This window comes from Pseudonaja textilis, chromosome 8 (assembly GCF_049901715.1).
Source record: "Pseudonaja textilis isolate UNSWEBS1 chromosome 8, rPseTex1.2, whole genome shotgun sequence".
In the NCBI taxonomy this organism is placed as follows: domain Eukaryota; kingdom Metazoa; phylum Chordata; class Lepidosauria; order Squamata; family Elapidae; genus Pseudonaja; species Pseudonaja textilis.
This window is the reverse complement of record NC_141997.1, coordinates 51372915-51393856: the sequence shown is the minus strand read 5'-3', so window position 1 is coordinate 51393856 and position 20942 is coordinate 51372915. Positions and strand designations below refer to the sequence as shown.

At 46.3% G+C, this 20942-nt stretch overlaps 1 protein-coding gene and 1 long non-coding RNA gene across 2 annotated transcripts in view; one reads left to right on the top strand and one right to left on the bottom strand.

Moving 5' to 3' along the window:
- Positions 1-196: 196 nt before the first annotated feature.
- Positions 197-2164, bottom strand: LOC148125194 (uncharacterized). Its single transcript, XR_015744473.1, has 2 exons — positions 723-2164; positions 197-466 (listed from the first exon to the last, which is right to left on the bottom strand). It is a non-coding gene; the product is annotated as an uncharacterized LOC148125194 (long non-coding RNA).
- A 234-nt stretch (positions 2165-2398) lies between these two features.
- The window catches only part of TSC22D1 (TSC22 domain family member 1), a 54762-nt gene continuing 36218 nt past the window's right edge, over positions 2399-20942 (top strand). The window contains exon 1 of the mRNA XM_026705342.2: positions 2399-5473. Within this exon, the coding sequence (XP_026561127.2) occupies positions 2874-5473 (2600 nt within the window). The 5' untranslated portion in view covers positions 2399-2873. The remainder of the gene's footprint in view (positions 5474-20942) is intronic.

The window sequence follows — 20942 nt, the reverse complement described above, 5'->3', positions numbered from 1 at the left end:
TTTTATTTACCTTTTATGTCAGGGATGGATATAAGGTGTGGTTAAAAATCAGAACAGCAGCCCTGATGGAAGCTCTTGTCTTTATTCTAAGGATATTGCTCCCAACAATTGCCTTAGTCTTCTTTTTTAGAATTACCAGCTTCCAAAATATCACCACTTTCACGCGATACTAAAAATCTATCATCAGCAACAAGCGTTACTTATGAAAAGTACTTATTTATTAAAAGCAAAAAACATATACAAGAGAAAGGCTTTGGAAACTACTTTTTTGTACTGTAGCTTGAAAATAATGGGCTCATTTTATCTTTTATTGTTGCTTTGTCCTCATTTCTGTGATGGAGAATTTTCATCAGGGAACAAAAACATGCAGTTAAGTGTTTATCTGCTCAGTTTAGTGTGTGTTAATCGGGCAATGTTCCTTGCTCCCAGTTATGCTCTGGTTTTAAAGTTGCAATGCATGCAATAACTGAAATGAAAGAACAAAGGATAAGAAAATAAAAATAAACTCTGATCACTAAGTATTTGGACAGAGATCTTCAGAATATCCCGAATGTGGAGAGTTTTGCAGTCAAAACGACCTACCGCAAATAAGTCTAAACTCAGCAGATAAGGTTGAATTTTTGGGAGTTATTGCTGTACTTTGATTTTTTTTATTATTATTGTGAATCTTTAGCTTGTAACTTAATACTCAGGGTGCTTTTTGAAGGAAAATGGAAACAAACCTCAAGTGCAATCCAGTTGCTTTGAAGCAAATATATATTGCTGACTTCTTCATTATCTTCACAGCTAGCAAGAAGTCCCAATAAACGTTGCCTTCTCTATATTGTAAATCTAGGGCACAACTTGAAAAGATCAAAAGATAAAATAGGCTTAATACTTTAGGTGAGAATTAATTTCTTATACACAGAATTTGGAAGGTTCAAGGAAGGGCCCAGAATTCAGCCCTACAAAGATGCTTATGTTTTCCACCTTACTTCCAACAATTTCTGAACATCTTTGCTGCAATAAGTAGCAACTCCCCTTGTTATAAATTATCAACTCTTCTGGGAATTGCTGGAGGATTGGCATTCATTCTCTGGTACTTTTTGGTGATCTCCGTGCTAAGGGCAATAAAGGAAGACAGGGTTGATTGTGTCTCCAGAATCACAAGGACATCATATTTCACGTCTGGGTGTTTAATTGTGTCTGCAGCAGAGAAGAACAGAAGGCACTCCATTATGCAGAGCTCTGAAGAATTCCGATTAGTTTGCAGGCTTGCAGGTGTTCACCGTGAGGAGCCTTCTGGAGTCCTGTGTTAAAACAGTCCATGTTGGTTGTCACAATTCTACATTCCCCTGCCCCTTAGGGAGTACAAAAAGAGAGGCAGGTCTGCTTTCAACCACTTGGTAAGGCAGATCAAGAAAGAGGAGTTTGATCGGCGAGGGTTGGATACCGACTCACGTTGGAAAAGAAACCGAAAACTGAACACAGAGAAAGACTCAACGGTCCACCCAGAACAACAAGGTTGGAAGGTCTTCCGTGGAGGTCTTCTAGACCAGTGGTCGCCAACCAGGGGGCCGGGGACCACTGGTGGTCCGCGAGAAAATTTGGGTGCTCTGCAGAGAAATGTCCCCCCCAAAGCAATGAATCCACTGGGCTGCTTCTTTCTTCCTCTGCTTCTGGCTGCATGCAAGGAAAGCCGCCAAAGTCTGTCTTTCTCTTCCCCCAAACTCCGCCAGAAATGAGTCTTCGGGACCCTGCAAGGCCTCCTGCTGCAAGAGGCTAGTTGCCGGCCCAACCTGCGCGGGCCAGCCGGCTATCCCGGGCCAGACCCCTCCCCTCCTCTCCAGGCCAGCCTCGGCCATTTCCGCCAGGGGAGCCGAAGCCCTTCGGCCTCCCTCCCTCCTTCTCCTCAGTCTCGACAGGTTCTTTATGTCTGCGGCGAGGACGCTGCTCCCAGAAATCAACCCTCCCTCCGGCTAGCTTCGGCCGTTTCCTCCACAGTAGCCGAAACCCTTTCCCGACGGTCTCTTTATACGTGTCTGCGCCCCCCCACCGACACCTCCCCGGCTAGCCTCGTCCGTTTCCGCCAGCTTAGCCGAAGCCCTTCGGCCACCCGTTCCCAACGGGGCACCGATATCTGCGGCGGACACCGCCCCCTCCGATTTCGCTTCGTCCGTTTCCGCCAGAGTAGCCGAAGCCCTTCGGCCACTCCCCGCCCGTTCCCCCACCCCCGCCTCCCCCGCTTTCGTCCCGCCGGGCCCTTTTGATGTCTGCGGCGGGGGGAGACGCTCCGCCTGCGCCATCTCTCGCCCGCCTCCCCCTCCTTCTCTTCCCCCTCCCCCCGCCACCCAGCGCAGCTCCAGAAGAGGCGGAGCGTCTCCTTCAGCCCGGCCGCGCGTGCGCTCTCTCTCTCTCTCTCTCTCTCCCCCCACCCGCCCCCTCCCCTCAGAGAGCGAGCCGAGCTCCGGCCTCGCCAAGGCGGCTCCGACGGGGCGGCGGCGGCGGCGGCGTTCGGCCTGAGGAGGAGGAGGAGGAGAAGCGGGGCTGCTCCGGGCGCTCGGTGGCCCCGTGAGGAGTTTGGAGGCGGCGGCGGCGGCGGCGTCTCTGGATGGGGCCGCGGCCGGCGGGGGCTGCCTCGCGTCCGCGTCGCCCGGGTTGGCTCCTGCGCGCCCTCCTTCCTCCTCCTCCTCGTCCTCGTCCCTTCTTCTTCATCTTCATCTTCCTCAGGGCAAGCCGGCCGCCTCCTCTCGCCGCCGCTGAGGAAGAAGGGTCGGGGGCGGCGGCCGCCTCCCCCTCCCCCCTCGTCCTCGTCCTCCTCCTCCTCCTCCGAGCCCGGTCGGGGCGGCGCCTGAGGGAGGCGTCGGCGTCGGGCCTTCCTCTCGCCGGCCCCAATGCAGCAGCAGCAGCAGCAGCAGCAGCCTGACTCAGCGGCGGAGGCGCGGGAGAGGAAGAAGATGGCGCAGCCCGCGATGCTGCCTCGCAGGGGCGGCAGCGGCGCCGGCTTGGAGGACTTCCCGCCCGGCCTGCTGGTCCAGACGACGCCGGCTGCCCCTGCTGCCGCCGCCGCCGCCTCCTCCTCCTCGGTCTCGGTCTCCGTCTCGTCCTGCCCTCCGGGGGCTCCTCCGCCGCAGAGCCTGGCGCTGCTCTCGCAGGCGGGAGGAGGAGGAGGAGGAGGAGGCGTCGTCGGGCCGGCGGGCGCCCAGTTGAAGAAGAAGAGCGGCTTCCAGATCACCAGCGTGACCCCGGCGCAGATCTCGGCCAGCCTCAGCTCCAACAACAGCATCGCCGAAGACACGGAGAGTTACGACGACTTGGACGAGTCGCACACCGAGGACTTCTCCTCCTCCGAGATCCTGGACGTCTCGCTCTCCCGGGCCACCGACTTGGGCGAGCCGGAGCGCAGCTCCTCCGAGGAGACGCTCAACAACTTCCACGAGGCCGACAGCCCCGGGGCCGTCTCGCCCAACCAGCCGAGGCCCCCGACCCAGCAGGCCCGAGGCCTGACCAACGGCAGCGCCCACGGGCCCCACTTCCCCCACGGGGGCCACCCTCAGCCGCCCTCCCACGCCGGGGTCCCCCCGCCCATCTCTGCGGGGTCTCCCTCCAGCCCGTCCTTCCGACGGCTGCCCGTCGCGGGAGGCTTGGAGAGCGCCAGACCTGGCCCTCCGGGAGCATCCCCCAGGGCAGCTCTCGCGGGGGCCACCGTGGCTCACTTCCACGCTGGAGCTGCCTCTCCCGCCGGGGGAGCCGTGGCCGCAAGTGGCAGGGCCCGTCAGGTGGGCAAGACCCTCACGAACCTTGCCGCTGCTGGCAACGGCATGGCCCTGGCCGGAGGGAGCCACTCTGGACACGTGGCGCTCTCCGGCGGGATGGGTAACGGCACCGGGGCCTCCTCGAATGCCTCCGGAAGTGTGGGTCATTCAGCTGCGGGGGGCACGGCGGTAGGTCACCTGCAGCCCGCCGGCAGCACCTCCCGCTTCCGTGTGGTGAAGTTAGATTCCAGTTCGGAGCACTTTAAGAAAGGCCGATGGACTTGCACCGAGTTCTATGACAAGGAGAACCCCGGGGCGGTGGCTGAAAACGCCGCCATGGCGAAAACCATGGACGCTCTCCTCGACGCGGCCTCCGAAAGGGAGAGCACCAGCGGGAGCTCCGTCAGCAGCACCCTGAGCCACTACACCGAGAGCGTGGGCAGTGGGGAGATGGGGGCGCCTCCTGGGACACAGCCGCAAGGGTTCCAAGGCGGCCCTCTGCCGATGGAGTTCACCAGTGCCGGGGCCACACAGGGGCTGCCCCAGAGTATGTCTCAGTCCCAACTCTCCCAAGTCCAGCCACCGCATCCTCAAGAGGTCAGCTACCCTCCTCAGAAGCAAGGGGCGCCCCCTCCCGCCTCAGCCGTTCCTCCTCCGTTGACCATCGTTGGTGGCCATCAACCAACTCTGGCCTCCCAACCGTTCACCCCACCGCCGGTCTCTGCAGGTCCAGTCGCTCCGCAGCCCCAGCCGTTATCTTTCGGGCCGGGGCAGGCTCAGCACCCCGCTGCCCTGCCACCCATGCCTAGGCCGATGGCTCCAGGGCAGCACGCGAAGCCCGTCGCCCAAGCCTCATTGCCCGAGTACATCCAGCCACCGCAGATGCTTCCAGCGTCTTCTCTGCAGCCGGGCACGGCGATCGTCGGGAGCGGGTCGGCCGTGCCTGTCGCTCAGCCTCCAAGCATGCCGCTTCCTGTCCAGGCCCACCTCCCGGGGGTGCCTTCCCAGGCCCAGCCGGCCATCCCAGCCGTGGGTGCTCCCGCTGCCCTGATGAATGTCGGGCAACCCGGAAGTGCCGCTCCCATGGCCCAGCGGCCCTCGGTCCCCAACCAGATGGCTCCTTCCGTGCTGGGCCCCAGCGCTGCTGTTCCTGCCCCCTCCCAAGGAGCTCCGCCGGTCCCTACGGGGGCCGTTCACCCAGGATCCCAAAGCGTTCCATCGGGCCTTCCTCAGACTTTGGGCATCCCGCCCCCGGGCAACCTGATGCCCATGCAAGCCGCTGATCCTCTGGTTCAAGGAATGGCCCCGTTGCCTCCCGTTAGCCCAATCCCTTCCGTTAGCGCTGTGCCCGGCCACTCGGCTTCCAGTCTGCCCCCTGCGCCCGTCAGCCTGGCTCCTTCCAAGACCCTCGCCCAGCCGCCTTCTTCGAGTATACAGAACGGGAGCCTGGTCCAGAACGCCGCCTCTCAGCCTGCCTTGCTTCCCACGGGCATGAATTTGCCAGCAGCCCCCAGCTCTTCCCAGTTCTCCGCGCAGTCCCTCGCTCAGTCCATCATGAGCCGAACTGAAGACGCCAAGCGCCCGACGGAGGCCTTCCTGGTGGGCTTAACCCAGCCTCCTGGTGGCGCCGAAAGCAGCAGCCTCTGCACCTCCTCGGCCTTGGCAGATGGGAGCATGGTCTCTTCCCTCTTCCCGCTGAAGGGACTTCCGCTGGCCGCTCTGGATGGCGAGGAAGACAGGTAAGAACCTTTCCAAGGTAAGCTGGACTTGGGTGAGTGGCTCAGAGCAGAGGGCAGCTTTCTAATGACCGTCTTGGAAGCTTACAAGGACCAGGTTGGATCCGAGTAGAGGGAGGAATCTCTGCCCAGTGGCCCCTTTGGGGTGGTGGATGGTGTCCTGGTTGGGGGGCCGGGGGGAGTAGCTGCGAGAAAGGGCTGCAAACCCTTAAATTTAGCGGTGAGACAATCTTGTCCTTGTGCGTAAAGTACTTAAGAAGCGCATTGTTGGGGTAGCAGGTTGGTCCAAATTACTTCCACATTTGGGACCCAGGTAACAGAAGCCTTCCCTCTATAGACATTGAAGCTTTTTCTTTTTGTCGTTCGAGGTGGGAGTGGGGATGAATTCAGGGACCACCGAGACTCGAACCATCTTTAATTCAGAATTTCCTCCCCCCCCCCACAACTGTAAAACACGCAGGGGGTTTTTGGGGCCAGGAGGGTCAGCAAGAAGTGGAGGAGAATTAATGGGTGGGCTTGTTCTTTGGGACCTTTGAATTGATTTTATGCAGTTTCCAGTGCCGTTAGCTAGCGCGTGATCATTGCTGAAGGATGCTGGAAGTTGTTCAGCTTATGGCAGCTACATATATTCTCTCTTTCTCTCTCTCTCTCTCTCTTCCCCCTTCCTCCCTCTCATCTCTATCTACCTGCCTACCCATATCTCTTTCTCTTAACTAGCCTACCTGCTCTCATCTATCACTGTCTCCCTCACACACCTCTCCTTTCTCGTCTATCTACTGCCTACCTACTATATCCTTTTCTATCTCGCCTACTTTCTCATCTCTCTCTCTCTCTCACACGCACATCTCTCTCCCTTCTTCCTCATCTTTCTCTCTTCTCTCTCTCTCTCTCTCTCTCTCTCTCTGTCTCTCGCTGACCCAGTCTTTCTATCTCCATCCATCCACCCATCATCTCTATCATCTCTCTCTCTCTTCCTCCTTCTCCCCCTCTATCTACCCACACACCCCCACAAACACACAACCTACTTATTGATAATTCAGCATTTTTCTTGTGGCAGACACATACAAAATGGGTGGGTCATTGATGGATCCTGTTGTTCTTTAACATTAGAAAGTTGATTAATTTTTTTTAGTGCTGCTTATTCTGTTCCTTCTGCACAGAAGCCAATGGCCTAGGAGACCCGAAACCTCTTTATTATTATTATTATTATTATTATTATTATTATTATTATTATTATTATTATTATTATTTCTATCACTGTTGCACTTCTTTTCTCCTGAGCTCAGGGGAGTTTTTAACTGGAAATCTCCCTTTCGTTCTTAAAACAACCGCCCTAATGGTAATTAGTTGCACCAAGAGAGGATGCCTGTTTCGAATATCCAGTGAGAGTCTAGGGAAGGGCTGGTATGTGTCAATTTAAGGTTGCGCCCAGACAGAAACCCCTGGCAGAAATGTGGGACTTACCCCCCCCAAACCCCGGTCTCCCCAGTCCGATTCCAGCATCTTAATGGTGCTATTATTATACTAAAACCTCTGTGCTTAACCTGATGTCAAACAGGAATGCGCAGCTATTCCCATCTGAAGCAGAAAACGTGCTTGAGAAGGGACGCGATGGGTGTGTTTCCTGCATTGTCCATGCGTCTCAAGCTGAGGATTTGTCACTGCAAGTCATCTGGAAAGCCACCAGCTTGGGTAGGGTTGATTTAAATCTGTACTTTGTGGCAGCTGCGCAGATTCCTCCTCCTGGCAGGGTTCTGCTTCCTAGTGAAAGAAAGACGTTGGCAAATTTGCATCGGTGATATCCAAGGCTTTGATTCAGTGTAGGAGCAAAGAGACGAGACAGCACAGCTGGATTGCTATTGCGTTATTTTTTCTTTCTTTTTTACTTCATCCAGCCCAGTTTTCTTTGCTCGGTGAAACCCCGGAAGTAAAGTGTGTAGTAAAACAGCTCTTAGATTCTGTTCACGAGACAGACAGGTTGCTCTGTACAGGTTGTTGTTAGTTGCGAAGTCGTGTCCGACCCATCGCAACCCCATGGACAACCTTCTTCCAGGCCTTCCTGTCCTCAACCATCTTCTGGAGCCCATTGAAGCTCACGCCGGCTGCCTCCTCCTCCTCCTCCTCGGTTGTCCCCCTCATCTTCCCTTGCCTTCCATCCTTCCCAGCGTTAGGCTCTTCTCCAGGGCGTGCTCTGCAGCCAGAGATGGAGAAGCTCCGTACAGCCAATTAAAACAAGACCAGGAACAGACTGTGGCTCGGATCATGAGCTTCTCGTGGCAAAATTTAGGCTTAAACTGAACCAAGTGGGGGAAAGCCCTAGGCCACTCAGGTACGAACTAAATCCTATCCCTGATGAATATACAGTAGAGGTGACAAATAAATTTCAGAAATTAGACCTGATAGACAGAGAGTGCCCGAAGAACCATGGATGGAGGTTCACAACATTGTACAAGAAGTAGCAACTAAAACCACCCCAAAGGAAAAGAAATTCGAGGAAGCAAAATGGCTGCCTGAGGAAGTTTTTGCAAATAGCTGAGGAAAGAAGGGAAGTGAAAGGCGAGGGAGAAAGAGAAAGATACACTAGATCTCGACTTTCGAGCACCAGTCAGCCCCAAATTTCTGTTCCTAAGTGAGGCAGGTAGTGCACCTCATTTTACAACCTGAGCGAGTCACTGCAGTTGTTAAGTGGATCCCATTGTTAAACGAATCCAATTTCCCCCATTGACTTTGCTTTTCGGAAGCCGGCTAAGAAGGATACCAATGGCAGTCAGGTGACCCCGGGACGGTACAACCATCCTAAGTACATGCCAGTTGCCAAGTATTTTGATCACATGACCGCGGGCATGCTGTCACAGTTGTAACCGTTAAGACCAGTCATAAGTGACTATTTTCAGTGTTAATAAATAAAGGAGACTATTCGTGCCCCAGGACAAGGACTTCCCTTGTTTGCAGTGGCGTTGTCACTAAATGAATGGTTATAAGTCAAGGACCACCTGCACAAATCTTCAGAACCTCTAGGCTTATTTGCCCAGTTCTACAAGCTGCATCACCTGTAAAATAGCTGAACCCCAGATTTTAAAATGGCTTGGTAGTTTGATTAATTGGGGGGTGGATATTGTGCCCCGATTTCACAGTTCTGTTTCTAATTTCTCTTTCCATCCAAGGAGCTGACCCCCAAAGGAAACCCCCACTCTCCCTCCTGGGTTATAATGTTGAAGTTAGGTTGCAGCCAAAAAAAGCCAATGCAATCCTAAATTGTATTAACAGAGGGATACAATCAAGATCAAGGGAGGTACTAATGCTACTCTGTAAAGCCTTAGTAAGGCCACACCTAGAGTCCTGCATCCAGTTTTGGTCACCACATTATAAAAACGATGTTGAGACTCGAGAAAAAGTGCAGAGAAGAGCAACCAGGATGATGAGAGGACTGGAGGCTAAAACATATGAAGAATGGTTGCAGGAACTGGGCTTGGCTAGTCTAGTGAAGAGAAGGACCCGGGGAGACATGATAGCAGTCTTCCAATATTTGAGGGGCTGCCACAGAGAGGAGGAAGGGGGTCAAGCTATTTTCTAAAGCGCCTGTAGGCCAGACAAGGAATAATGGATGGAAACTGAACAAGGAGAGATTCAAGTCCTAGAAATGAGGAATTTTCTGACAGGGAGAAAAATCAACCCATGGAACAGAAGTTGCTTTCGGAAGTTGCTTCATTACTTGAGACTTTCAAGAAGAGAGTGGACTGCCATTTGTCAGGAATGGTGTAGGGTCTCCCACTTAGGCAGGGGGTTGGACTAGATGACCTATAAAGTCCCTTCCGATTCTGATTATCTGTTATCTTCTCAACCCCACGTGTATTCTCTCTTTGGTACAATTCCAGTTGCAAATGTTCAAGAGAAATTGAAAGTACTGGAGGTTTTCAGAAATATACTGGGCAACCCCCTTTCCCCCCCCCTCGGTGACATAGGAATAGAATTCTTTATTAGCCAAGTGTGATTGGAGACACAAGGAATGGTGTCTTTGGTGCATAAGCTCTCAGTGTACATAAAAAATACATTCATCAAGAATCATAAGATACAACACTTAGTGATAGTCAATTTGATCAGGAGGGTATAAGATCTGCCTTGAGTGTGTGTGTGCGGGGGGTTGGACTAGAAGATCTCTGAGGTGTCCCTTCCAGCTCTAGGATTCCAAGTTCTACATTGGAAGAGGCTGGAGTGCCATTTGGACAAACGTTTTGACCTCTTTTCAAAGCTGTTCTCAACTTGAGAGAAGTATGGATTCTCTCTGACAATGAGTTAGTGGTATTATCGAGAGGATTGCTTTTCAAGGAGGTGTTTGGCTGGCCAATCTGCTGGTTATTTTTCTACTTTCCAATAGAATAAAACAATTTTGCTATATTGTGCTTGACATAGCAAATAAACAATGTATGGTTCTTGCAAGAAATTTAGAAGATTTGCAAGAAATTTAGAAGATTATTGGGTTGTTTAAGCAACTGTAAATTGGAGTGTATTTTGTGCAAGATAATCTATCGTAGCTCCCTGGTGACATAAACTGAATTTTTCTGACATTCTAAGATTCTCTATCTCTGGAAGCTTTTAGGAAAAAGCTGGATGGTTCATTTGGTTTTCCTTCACAACGCAAAGGGTCAAATGAGCTTCTATTAAGGTCTTTTCCAACTCTGCAATTCTCCTTCTGCCTTAACTGAGCAGGGTCATGAGGCTTGATTTTAAATTACTTGTGATTTTCTATTTCTACAATATTGCAGAGAAACCAGTTTAGTTGTCAATTCCACTTTGGAGAGAGAAAAAAGGAAACTGAATTATTTTTAGGAGTGTTGGTGCATGATTATATTCACCTAAATATGCTTGGAGAATAATTGGACTTAATTAAAAATGCAACCCTTTTGTAGTGGTTTGTATTCGTTGATTAGATTCTTCCCCAAGTTAGATTGAAAAGTAGCTAATTTGAATTGAATAAAAAGGAGGAAACAATAGTTTTGGTTACTTTAGGTCAGTGATACAAAAAATTGTATCCAGTCTTTGCAAATATCTATCAAATATCAAACTTTGTCATCCTGTTTCATACAAACTGTAAGATTTTTGACAGACTTCTGTAACATAGCTTTCACACAAATTTTGTAACAATTTCCCTTTTTGATACAATGAGGATGGACATGAAAGATTTTGGTTCCTTTTCAACTGGAAGAAACCAAAACACTGCTCATCTTTGTTACATAAAATTTGAATTTTCAGATACATCTCCAGATTATGTTTTCATTTTGGTGAGCAAATGGATAGTAGCTGAATCCTTTTTTGTGGCATATCACTTCATATTTAATAGCCATGCTTAAACAAATAGTTGAATAAACTACAATTGATGAGGTTCCTGTGACTTTGGTAAATTTGTGCTCACAAAAGTGTGGATCGATAGAGATCTCTCTCTCTTTCTCTCTCTCTCTCTGTGTTTTCTTAAGTTTTCGCGGGTACTTACATGTATGGTATTCAGCTTTGTTCGGGTACACTTTGTTCGGGTACACAGACGAACACAATACAGAAGCCTGATGATGGCAGATGAGATTCTGCCGAAACGTTGCTACAACTTTAAAAACACAACTACTATGATGTGGGAAAATACCCAAACAAAGCTGAATAACATACATACATACATACATACATACATACATACATACATACATACATACTATCTAATCTCTCATATCTATCTCTGTTTATTATCTACCTACATATACACACATGTATATTTATATTATTTATTTTCTATTATATTTTAGATTCTTGACAAATGTATCTTTTCTTTTATGTACACTGAGTGCATATGCACCAAAGGCAAATTCCCTGTGTGTCCAATCACACTTGGCCAATAAAGAATTCTATTTTATATTCTATTCTTATATATCATCATATATCATTATGTTATATTACATCCTTTTATATTCTGGGTTGGTCTATGCCTCTTAGCATGTTTTTGAAACTAGGCAAAAGTCATCCTGTTTTGGGGGGATATAATTATTTTTTTAACTTGTTAATTCTCTCTCAATGATACAAAACTAGTTATACCTATTTATCAGATGCCCTAGGTTAAAGAAGTAAGAGAAAAAAAATTTTTTTTCACATAGAGTGTATTAACTGAGCCCAGGTTACTTCTTGGCCTTGAACTTGTAAAAAACCAGTTACTGGGCCTGATCCAATGGAGTATAACAACTGATGGGACTTTTTATTTCTCTTCATTTCACTTCCTGCAATAACTTTTCAATATTTTTAAGGAGTTGCCTTTAGGCAAAGTGGCAAAACAGGAAAGATTATAGACTCTTTTTTTGTTGTTCAGGGTTCAAGCCAGTCTGAGGCACAGACCTATCAATTTATACTTTCCCAGAGTTTTGTGATCTTAATTGGCCATTCTTCATGATGCCCTTGATAGTCAGGTGTTCTTAGCATCTCTCTTGTTTCTCTCCTGACTCATCCTTCAGAAGCATGTAGGCAGGAGTCATTTCTGTTTTCACTTACCTTTTCAATTTAGCTTTTAGCTTTCAAAACTGAATCACCACAGGCAGCTTTCAAAAAACACAAAAAACAAAAACCAGATATAAAATTGTGCATGCTAGGGAAAAAAAAACCCAAGAAGAAATAAAACAATGAATTGGAGAGACAACCAGGCTCTCCAAATTTAAGAATTTTGCAAATGTCGACAGCATGTAATTTACTATATACCCCAAGGGTTATACCAGCAAGCCAGCTCTTTGCAGTATGAATAATTGAATTGTGGCTCAAATTCGTGGGACAGAAACCTCTGCGACTGAAGATGTGTGTCAGCAGTGCATGTGACCTTGGCTTTAAACAGACAAAAGGGTATCGAAGTCCTGAAGTGCAGGTCTCTGAGAAATGTTTGTTTGGCTTTGGAAACAAACTCTCATTTTCTGCCTTAACAGCCAGATGGCAGCTCCCCGTCAGAGGTGGGTTCGCCTTATGTTACTCCAAGGGCAGACACAGTATGAGGGATCTCAGCTCTGCCTGAATTATTCAGAAATGCCTGGCTGGCCACGGAGCCTTTTGTAAAACATTCTGCAGTGTTTAAGCCAGCAGGTGCAGAAGGAGGTACGGTGAGGAGGGGAAAAAAAGAAGAATATTCACGCTTTCTGGATTAGTTTCGTGTTGAAGGGGGCAGAATAACAAGAGTTGGAAGGGACCCTGGAGGCCTTCTAGTCTGACCCCCTGCTGAAGCCCCTGCCGGAGACCTTAAACCATTCCAGACAAATGGCTGTCCAGTCTCCTCTTATAAGCTTCCAGTGAGGGAGCACTCAAAATTTCTGGAGGGAAGTCGTTCCACGGATTAATTCTCTCAGGAATAACGGAAGAGTTGGAAGGCAAATTTGTTAAGTGAGTTTTGCCCCATTTTCTTGCCTTCGTTGTTAAATGAATCACTGCAGTTGTTATTAACTCTGTTGTTAAGCAAATCCGGCTTCCCTGTTGATTTGGCTTGTCAGAAGGTTGCAAAATTTGAACACGTGACCCTGGGACATTGCAACTGTCCTAAGTACATGCCAGTTGCCAAACCTCTGAATTTTGATCACATGACCGTGGGGATGGCCGCAACGGTCAGTGAAGTGTGAAAAAAACAGCCATAAGTCACATTGTTCAGTGCCGTTGGAACTTCGAACAGCCAGTAAACGAACTGTTGTAAGTCAAGAACTACCTGCATTGTTGTTGTTGTTTTTTCCTGCACCTTTCCCAACTCTGTCTTTTTTTTTTTTTTTTTTGAGATATGGGTAATCCTCGATTTACAAACACTTAGCAACCTTCAAAATTTCCACAGTTCCTATCGAAGGGGAGGGAGGGTATTTATGATCCGGATTCAAAGTTTCTGTGATGACCCAAAGTAACATAGTCACAAAAGTAGAATAAGTTCCCTTTAATGCCTCCAACTTGGCCCCCCAATGTCCAGTTATCCTCGGCTGGAGGTCAAACTCTTCCAAAAACAGTCTACGAAGGGAAGAAATGCAGTCTGAACCCAAAGTAAAGATAACTAGAAATTTTTAAAAATCAACACAAACCACACACTGAAGTAATTAACACAACAGGTCAGGATAATAAATTTCAGACTTTCAAAGGATAACACAGCACCCACCGTTGGGAGGATGCCAAAACCCAGATAATGCATGCTTTGCTTCCAGGAAGGTGCTGTGTGCAAATGCCCCTCTTATATCCTGTTCTCCCAGCTGCAACTAATGAAAGGGAATCAGGGCCCTTTCCTCTCCCGTAAGCCATGTTGCTCCCTTCTCTGTCCCTCCCTGCGTGCCCTAGGATGAAGAGGGGGTGGCCCTGGGGCTTCCTCTGAAGGTCCAGCCGGACTGTGCCCTTCCCCAGTTTCCTCCACAGCCACCAGAGCCGCACTCTCACTCCCTGTCAACTGCTCAATCTCCCCCTCAGAATCGGACTCCAACAAGGGCATGACAGTTCCAATGGTCAGGAGACACCCCCATCACATGACGTATCATTCGGTCACTTTGCAACCAGGCCACCTTTCCCGCATCCTGCAGTCACATGACCCTGTTTTATGATGGTTTTGCCAAACTCTGCACTTACGCCCAACTATCAACCAAAACCACGCCCTGGCAAACCACTGGTTCACTTAACAACTCTGACTAATTACCAACCTCTCAAAAAGGGTCTTAAAATGGAGTCAGTACAAGAGTCATCTCCTCTACAACAATTACGAGTTACATCCGTTATGGGCAGGCTTCATTATAACCGTAACTCGAGACTTGCCTATAATGATCAAAACTCTCTTTCAAACTTATACTAGGTACTTACTTGGATAATGATTTTTCCCCTCTTCCCTTTTTGTTATAATTCCTAGTACTGAATTCGTGATGATGACGACATAGGCTGCAGTCACGTTTTTATTGGTTCACCAAAATGTGATGAGACCATATAAGAATTTAGAATGAGGGAAGCAACAATGCACTTGGTTGTTCTGACTCAGCTGCCCAGACGTGACAAACCCTCTGAAGTTAACTCACAAGATTCCTTCATTCGGACTGCCAGCAGCCCTGGCAAAAGGTTTCTCTGTCATTGCAGGCTAACAAGTCAGGGGAGATGAACAGTTTGTCTGCCACATCTATTCCTCTCTGCCCCCTGCCTTTTATTCCCAGAACTAGGGTGGGGCTCCGCTAGCAGTCCCAAGGACCGGCCCATAGATTTCCACTGCTCTCCTCTCCTCTCCTCTGCCTTCTGTGCATCTAAATGTCAGGCACTGGGCCCAACTGTTCCTCATCAGCCACCTCCGGAGCTGGGGACTGTTGACTCTCCACCCGAGGGCTGATAGATGGCCCAGGATTCATCTCTGTCTCCATCTCTGTCTCTCTCTGTCTGTCTCTCCATCCCTGTCTCTCTGTCTCTGTCTCTCTGCTAGCTCCATTCCCTCTTCCCCTTGGAGGTCTCAGGTTGATTTTGGGCTGCTTGGAGGGGCCGGTGGCCAAGAGGCCACAACATTTCTGCTGTGCACAATGAATCTTGCTGATTTAACACATAGCCAGGCCATTTTTGTGCAGTACAATTATTATTAGCAATAATTAACTTATACATCCTTGAAGTAATGATGAGACGGTTGGAAACTGGATTTTCCAGTTTCATATATGCATATTTTGCCTTTTAACTCCCAAGAGTTTATGGTTAGTTATTCTTTCATAATCTTAGAAAATATACCTGTATGGCTTTGCTCAAAATCACTGTAGGATTTTCTTGTCGTGCTTCATGGATTTAACATGATTTTTAAAAGGAACATTGGCTGACTCCATCTAAATAGCCTTTAATCCGTCTTTTTCTTCAATCTTTTTTACATTTTCTTGTTAAGAAATCATTGAGGTCCCTGAAGATCAAAGAACGATATATATTTTTTCTTGTTTGTGATCAGATTTAATAATTAACGTGGATTACAGGAGCAAAGTTATCTTAGCACTTCAAATAATAAAACTATTAAGTTATCTAATTGTGTGAGCTTTGTGACCATAAAATAAAGTTTTATAGCATAGTTGTCTAATTTTTGGCCACTCAAACTTTTGAAAGTTCAGCGATGGAGGTGGAACAATTGCTGAGATTTTCAATTCTGTCATTGGTTGGAACTAATCATTTATTCAGATATCCCACTAAACCATCGTTAAGCATTTCATGATGTCCAACTGAAGGCCTTCATAGGTTTTAAGTGACTTTACATCATAATTCTTTTTATTTCCACGTTTATTTTATTATTCCATATTCTAGAGCCACATTACAATTCTGTTCCTTTTTTAATAGCTAACACAGTAGAACGTTCAGTATTTCTACATGACATAGAGTTAGATGGTTTGATGTAGTGGTTAAGGGACTAAAAAACCATGAGAATTAGAATTCTTTTTATTGGCCAAGTGTGCTTGGTTGTCTGAATACATACTGGGTAGAATCCTTTCGATCTAGCAGGCACTTTCTGAAAATATAGACATGATTTGGGAACTTGAGTTGAGACTAACTTTTATCTGGAGTCTTGGTTAAAATTTAATTGACTAAGCGACGTTCGGCTAAGTATTAACTCTATAGCTGAAATGTAAAGTATTGCATGGGGGATTTTAGTAGTATATCCTGAATTGTCTTGATTTATCAATTGAATTATCAGTTGAAGAGAATATTTGTAGCTCAGTGCTGAACGATGTGGTCCTTGGTTGTTTTCTTGCAGACGTTTCATTACCCAACTAGATAACATCATCAGTGCTAGGAGGGAGTGGGACTTACTCTCTGTTTTTGTACCGTAGCTTTCCCTATCAGTATTGGTGGTGGGAGTGTTGTTTTTCTCCTTGGCACTTCCTTGATTAGGTTGTTGTTTATTGCTTGATTGTTTTCCTGATCTGGCAGTTCCTTGATTAGGGAATTGCTTTCTCTTATTTGTGGCCTGGTTGATTACAGTATTAACTTAGGGCATGTCATGAAGGAAGAGAAGATCTGGAGGAAAGGATGACCCAGATTCTTTTGGGAACGAAATTGAGTCATACAGTTGCGTGCAGCTTTTGAACAGGACACAAACGGGCTTGGAGTTGGTGGAATTATATACAGAAGAATTTGTGGTCCTCCTAAATTTTTTTTTTGTGGATGGTACTCTGGTATCTAGAGAGTACCCACGTTGGAGGTAGTAAGCCAAATGAGCTGTTTCAAAACTTGAGAAATTTCTTTTTTCTGCTGCTTCTAAAGATACTGCTTGAGTATCACGTCCAGTAGTAGTCTTTGCTTTGAGTTTTGACCAAGTGAAGTGGTCAAGATACAGGTTTCATCACCGCTATGAACAACATGTTCTTCCAAAGATGCCTCTATTCTGGAGTTCAGGGCATCTGTTGGAGCAGGATGTCTATGGAAATTCTCAGTCCTCCAGGTCGTGGTCGTCCCAAAGGTGCTTTTTTCAAGAGGCAACTGGACTTCCTTGGTTTTTCTTTGAAGACGTTTCGCTTCTCATCCAAGAAGCTTCTTCAGCTCTTCTTCTCCAGAATTGAAGAAGCTACTTGGATGAGAAGAAATAATTGATCAATGTCTCTCAGGAAAGTATCGAGATGCACTTATTTGGGGGACATTGACCATTCTGTTGCTGAAGTCGTATTTTCTACAGTCAAGTTTGGCGCGGTTAACCTTGAGTTTGTATCTATTGTGTGCTCTTGTATTGTTATGATTGAAGCTGAAGTATTCATTTGTAGGTAGGACATTGCAATGTATATATTTTATATACTATATCTTTATTGGACCAGAGACAGCATAGTTCTAGGTTTTCTAGGTCTAGAGTTTCAAGTCTGGTGGCAAAAGGTATTCTGCAATCAGTAGAGGAGCGGAGAACTCTTCTTGTGAAATATTCATGGACTTTTTCTATTGTGTTAATGTGAGTTCCAGACTGATGAGCTGTATTCAAGTATAGGTCTAGCAAATGTTTTCTATGCTCTAGTTAGTAATGTGATTACCAGAGAAGAAGCTACATAGGATTAGGCTGACAACTCTTATTGCCTTTTTCGCTATGTAGTTACAGTGGTCTCTAGCACTTAGATCATTAGAGATGAGTACTCCAAGGTCCTTGACAGAGTTTGGATCCTCAACATGGTCTTGACTATTTAGCTTGTATTTTATTTTCTGATTTTTTTTGGCCAATATGTAAGACAGAGCATTTATTTGTTGAGATTTGAAGTTGCCATTTGATTGACCATTCTGATACATAGTCGAGGTCTTTTTGAAGGGTAGCAGTATTGTCTGTGGTGTTGAATAGCTTTACATCATCAGTGGAGAAAATGCAGTTGCTCTTAATATGATCACAGAGGTCATTTATGCAGAGTATGAAGAGAGTTGGTCTTAGAACTCTGCCTTGGGGGACACCACTGTTGACAGGTGCAGAATTTGATAGGACGCTCCCAATTTTGACCATTGTCTGTTTGACAGGAATGCTTCTATCCAGTTATGTAGGTGTCCAGAGATACCATAAGATTTTAGTTTTAGTAGTAGTTTGTCGTGTACCACTGAATCAAAGGCTTTACAGAAGTCTATGTAGATTGCATCTATTGTTTTGCCCTGATCGAGTTATGTAGTCCATATGTTTTTGCAGTGTAAGAATTGCAGATTACAGGATAGTTTTTTCCTGAAACCAAATTGTTTATTAGAGAGAGTAGGTTGTTTGTCTCTAAGTGGAGAATGATGGATTGGTCAATAATTGATTCCATGACTTTACAGGTGACGCAGCATAAGGAGATTTTGGTCTGTAATTTTCAACCAGGCTGGGATCTCCCTTTTTGAAGATGGGGATGACCGTGGCTTGTGACCATAGTTTTGGCAAGGAGCTGGTCCTGAAAGATTTTTTTGAAGATTATGCTTAGAGGTTTCGCTGTGGCAGTGGATAGCTTTTTCAAGAAGTAGGTACATACTCTGTCCAGTCCAATACATAGAGGTGGTTTTAGATTGCGTGGTGCTTTTCAACATTGTCTTCTGTAAAATCGATATGTATTAGATCATTGTAGTTGTCTGTGGTTCGACTAGGAAATACTGGGCATGATCTACTGCTGTTTACAAATACTGAGCCAAAGAATGTGTTAAAGAGGTTGGCTTTGATGGTATCGTAGTTGCAGTCTTTGCCATTAGGTCCTTTCAGGAGTGGGATGGACCTTGAGTCTTTTAGTTTGTTGTTTACAAAATTGCAGAAAGCGTGGGTGGAATTTGTGCATAGAAGGTTTTCCTCTTGTTTAATGTGATAATTGGTGCATTCGGTTTTTATCTGGTGGCATAGATTTTTGTATCGGTTTTTGAAGTTGGCAACGTGACCAGATTTATTTTTTTCGCCAAAGTGATCTTTGTAGGGACTCTCCTTACTTTGTGCTATATAGAGGTTTTTTTTCTCCCATCTCTTCTTAAAAACCACCTGTGGTGGATCACCCACAACACCTGGAGTTCTCTTGAAGCCCTGGGATTCTCTGAGAAATGGTGTGACTTATAAGGGTGCAAGTGAGAAGCAAGGAAAGAAACTTTCTGGCCTCATAAAATATTACGGCAAATGACCACGAGGAAGCTTTTTCAGGACTGAGAATGTATCTGTTGGAATTGCTGTTAAAGCTGCCATCACACCTCTCGGTTTTTGGAACAGTACGATTGCTTCCTGGAATATTTTGTAGACCAGGAAGAGGATATTAGCTTTAAATAGGAACTGGATAGGCAGTCCTCGAGTTACAAGCATGCATTCAAGTTATGACAGCACTGAAAAAAATAGTGGCTTACAACCATTCTTCACACTTCGCAATATTCCCCCGTGGTCATTTGATCAAAATTGGGGTGCTTGGCGAACAGCTTCCAGGGTGGTGTGATTGTCTCTTGCTGTCTTCCCAGCCCGGATTCTGACCAGCAAAGTCACTTGGGGAAGCTGGATTCGCTTAACGACCATGTGATTCACTCAACAACCGTGGCCCCAAAAATAAAAATTTAGCTCAGGCACAAGTCACTTAATGAATGCCTTGCTTTGCAATGAAAATTGTAGTTCCAATTGTGGTCGCAACTCAAAAACAGCAGGTAGTCCTCGACTTACGACCACAATGGAGCCCAAAATTTCCGTGGCGAAGTGAGACATCAAGGTTCAAAGTTGACTCAGCCTTCCATTCTTAAAAATGAGATAAAATGGCCCTAATGTGAATCTGAAATGCTGGAAATGCAAATAAAACCAAGATACCTTCTATCATATGTGGTGGTTAAGCCCGGAAGCCCAAAAATATTGGACCAAACTATGGAGTTGTATACAAGAAATAGTGGAAGATGAGATAGAATTTAAACTGGAACTGTTCTTGTTGGGAATAATTAAAAGGTAATATAGGAAAAAAGATTAAATATATTTTACTACATATTATGACGGCAATGAGGATAGCATAAGCACAATGTTGGAAGCAAAATGACACCCCCTCAGAGGAATTAGTAATCCAAAAAATTCTAGATTGTGTTGAAATGAATAAAATGAATAAAGAAGAGTCGGAGTATTATGAAGTTTGGGATAGTTGGTATAAATGGTTGAATAACAGAAATAAGGATAATGGAGATAAGAAAACTATAGATAAATATGTATGAATGTATATAAATGTACATAGAAATATGACACTGGTATGTGTTATAATAATATTACCGCACATTTAAGATTAAGCTTTGTAAAATGTGAAAAAGAATAATAAATTTTTTAAAAAAAGATGAAGTAAAATGAGGACCCAGATTGTTGAGAGCAAGAGGCTGACTCTGTAAGCTGCTTTGAGGGTGCTGTAAAAGCACTATGAAGCGGCAAAGTCTACAGGTTATTGCTATTTATTGTGAATTTTGCCTCATGTTATAATCTTTCTTGCCATGTGTAATGACCCAGGGTGAGATACAAAATAAGCACAGTCACAAAAACAGGTGAAGCCCCTTTTATTCCTTCACTTTGCTTCCAAGCTCCAAATATCCTGGAGACAAAAAAAAAACTCTCCCACAAGCAGTTACGAAAAGGAAGAAATGCCGTTTAAACTAAAAATGCCTATAAATTATAAGGAGTAAAAACAACACAAGCCACACTGAAGCAATTAAGGGAACCAGGCAAGATGAGGGCTTGAAGACGTCCACAGAAATCGGAAACACCTACTGGGAAGGATGCCAAACTCCGAGAGGAACGAGACTAGAGATTATTTCCATGCTTTGTTTCCAGCACTGGCCCATACGCATGTCCATTCTTTTAACCAGTTCTCACAGCTGCAGCCCATGAAGAGGATCAAGGCCCTTTCCTCCCCCGTAGACCATGACATTCCCGTCTCTCCCTTATCCTCTCCTCCCTGTGTGCCCTAGGATGGAGAGGGGATGGGCCTGGGTCTTCCTCTGACTGTCCAGCCGGCCCCTGCCTTTCCCCAGCCTCCTCCACGACCTCCGGAGCCGCACTTCCACTCCCTGATGGCTGTTCCTCCTCTCC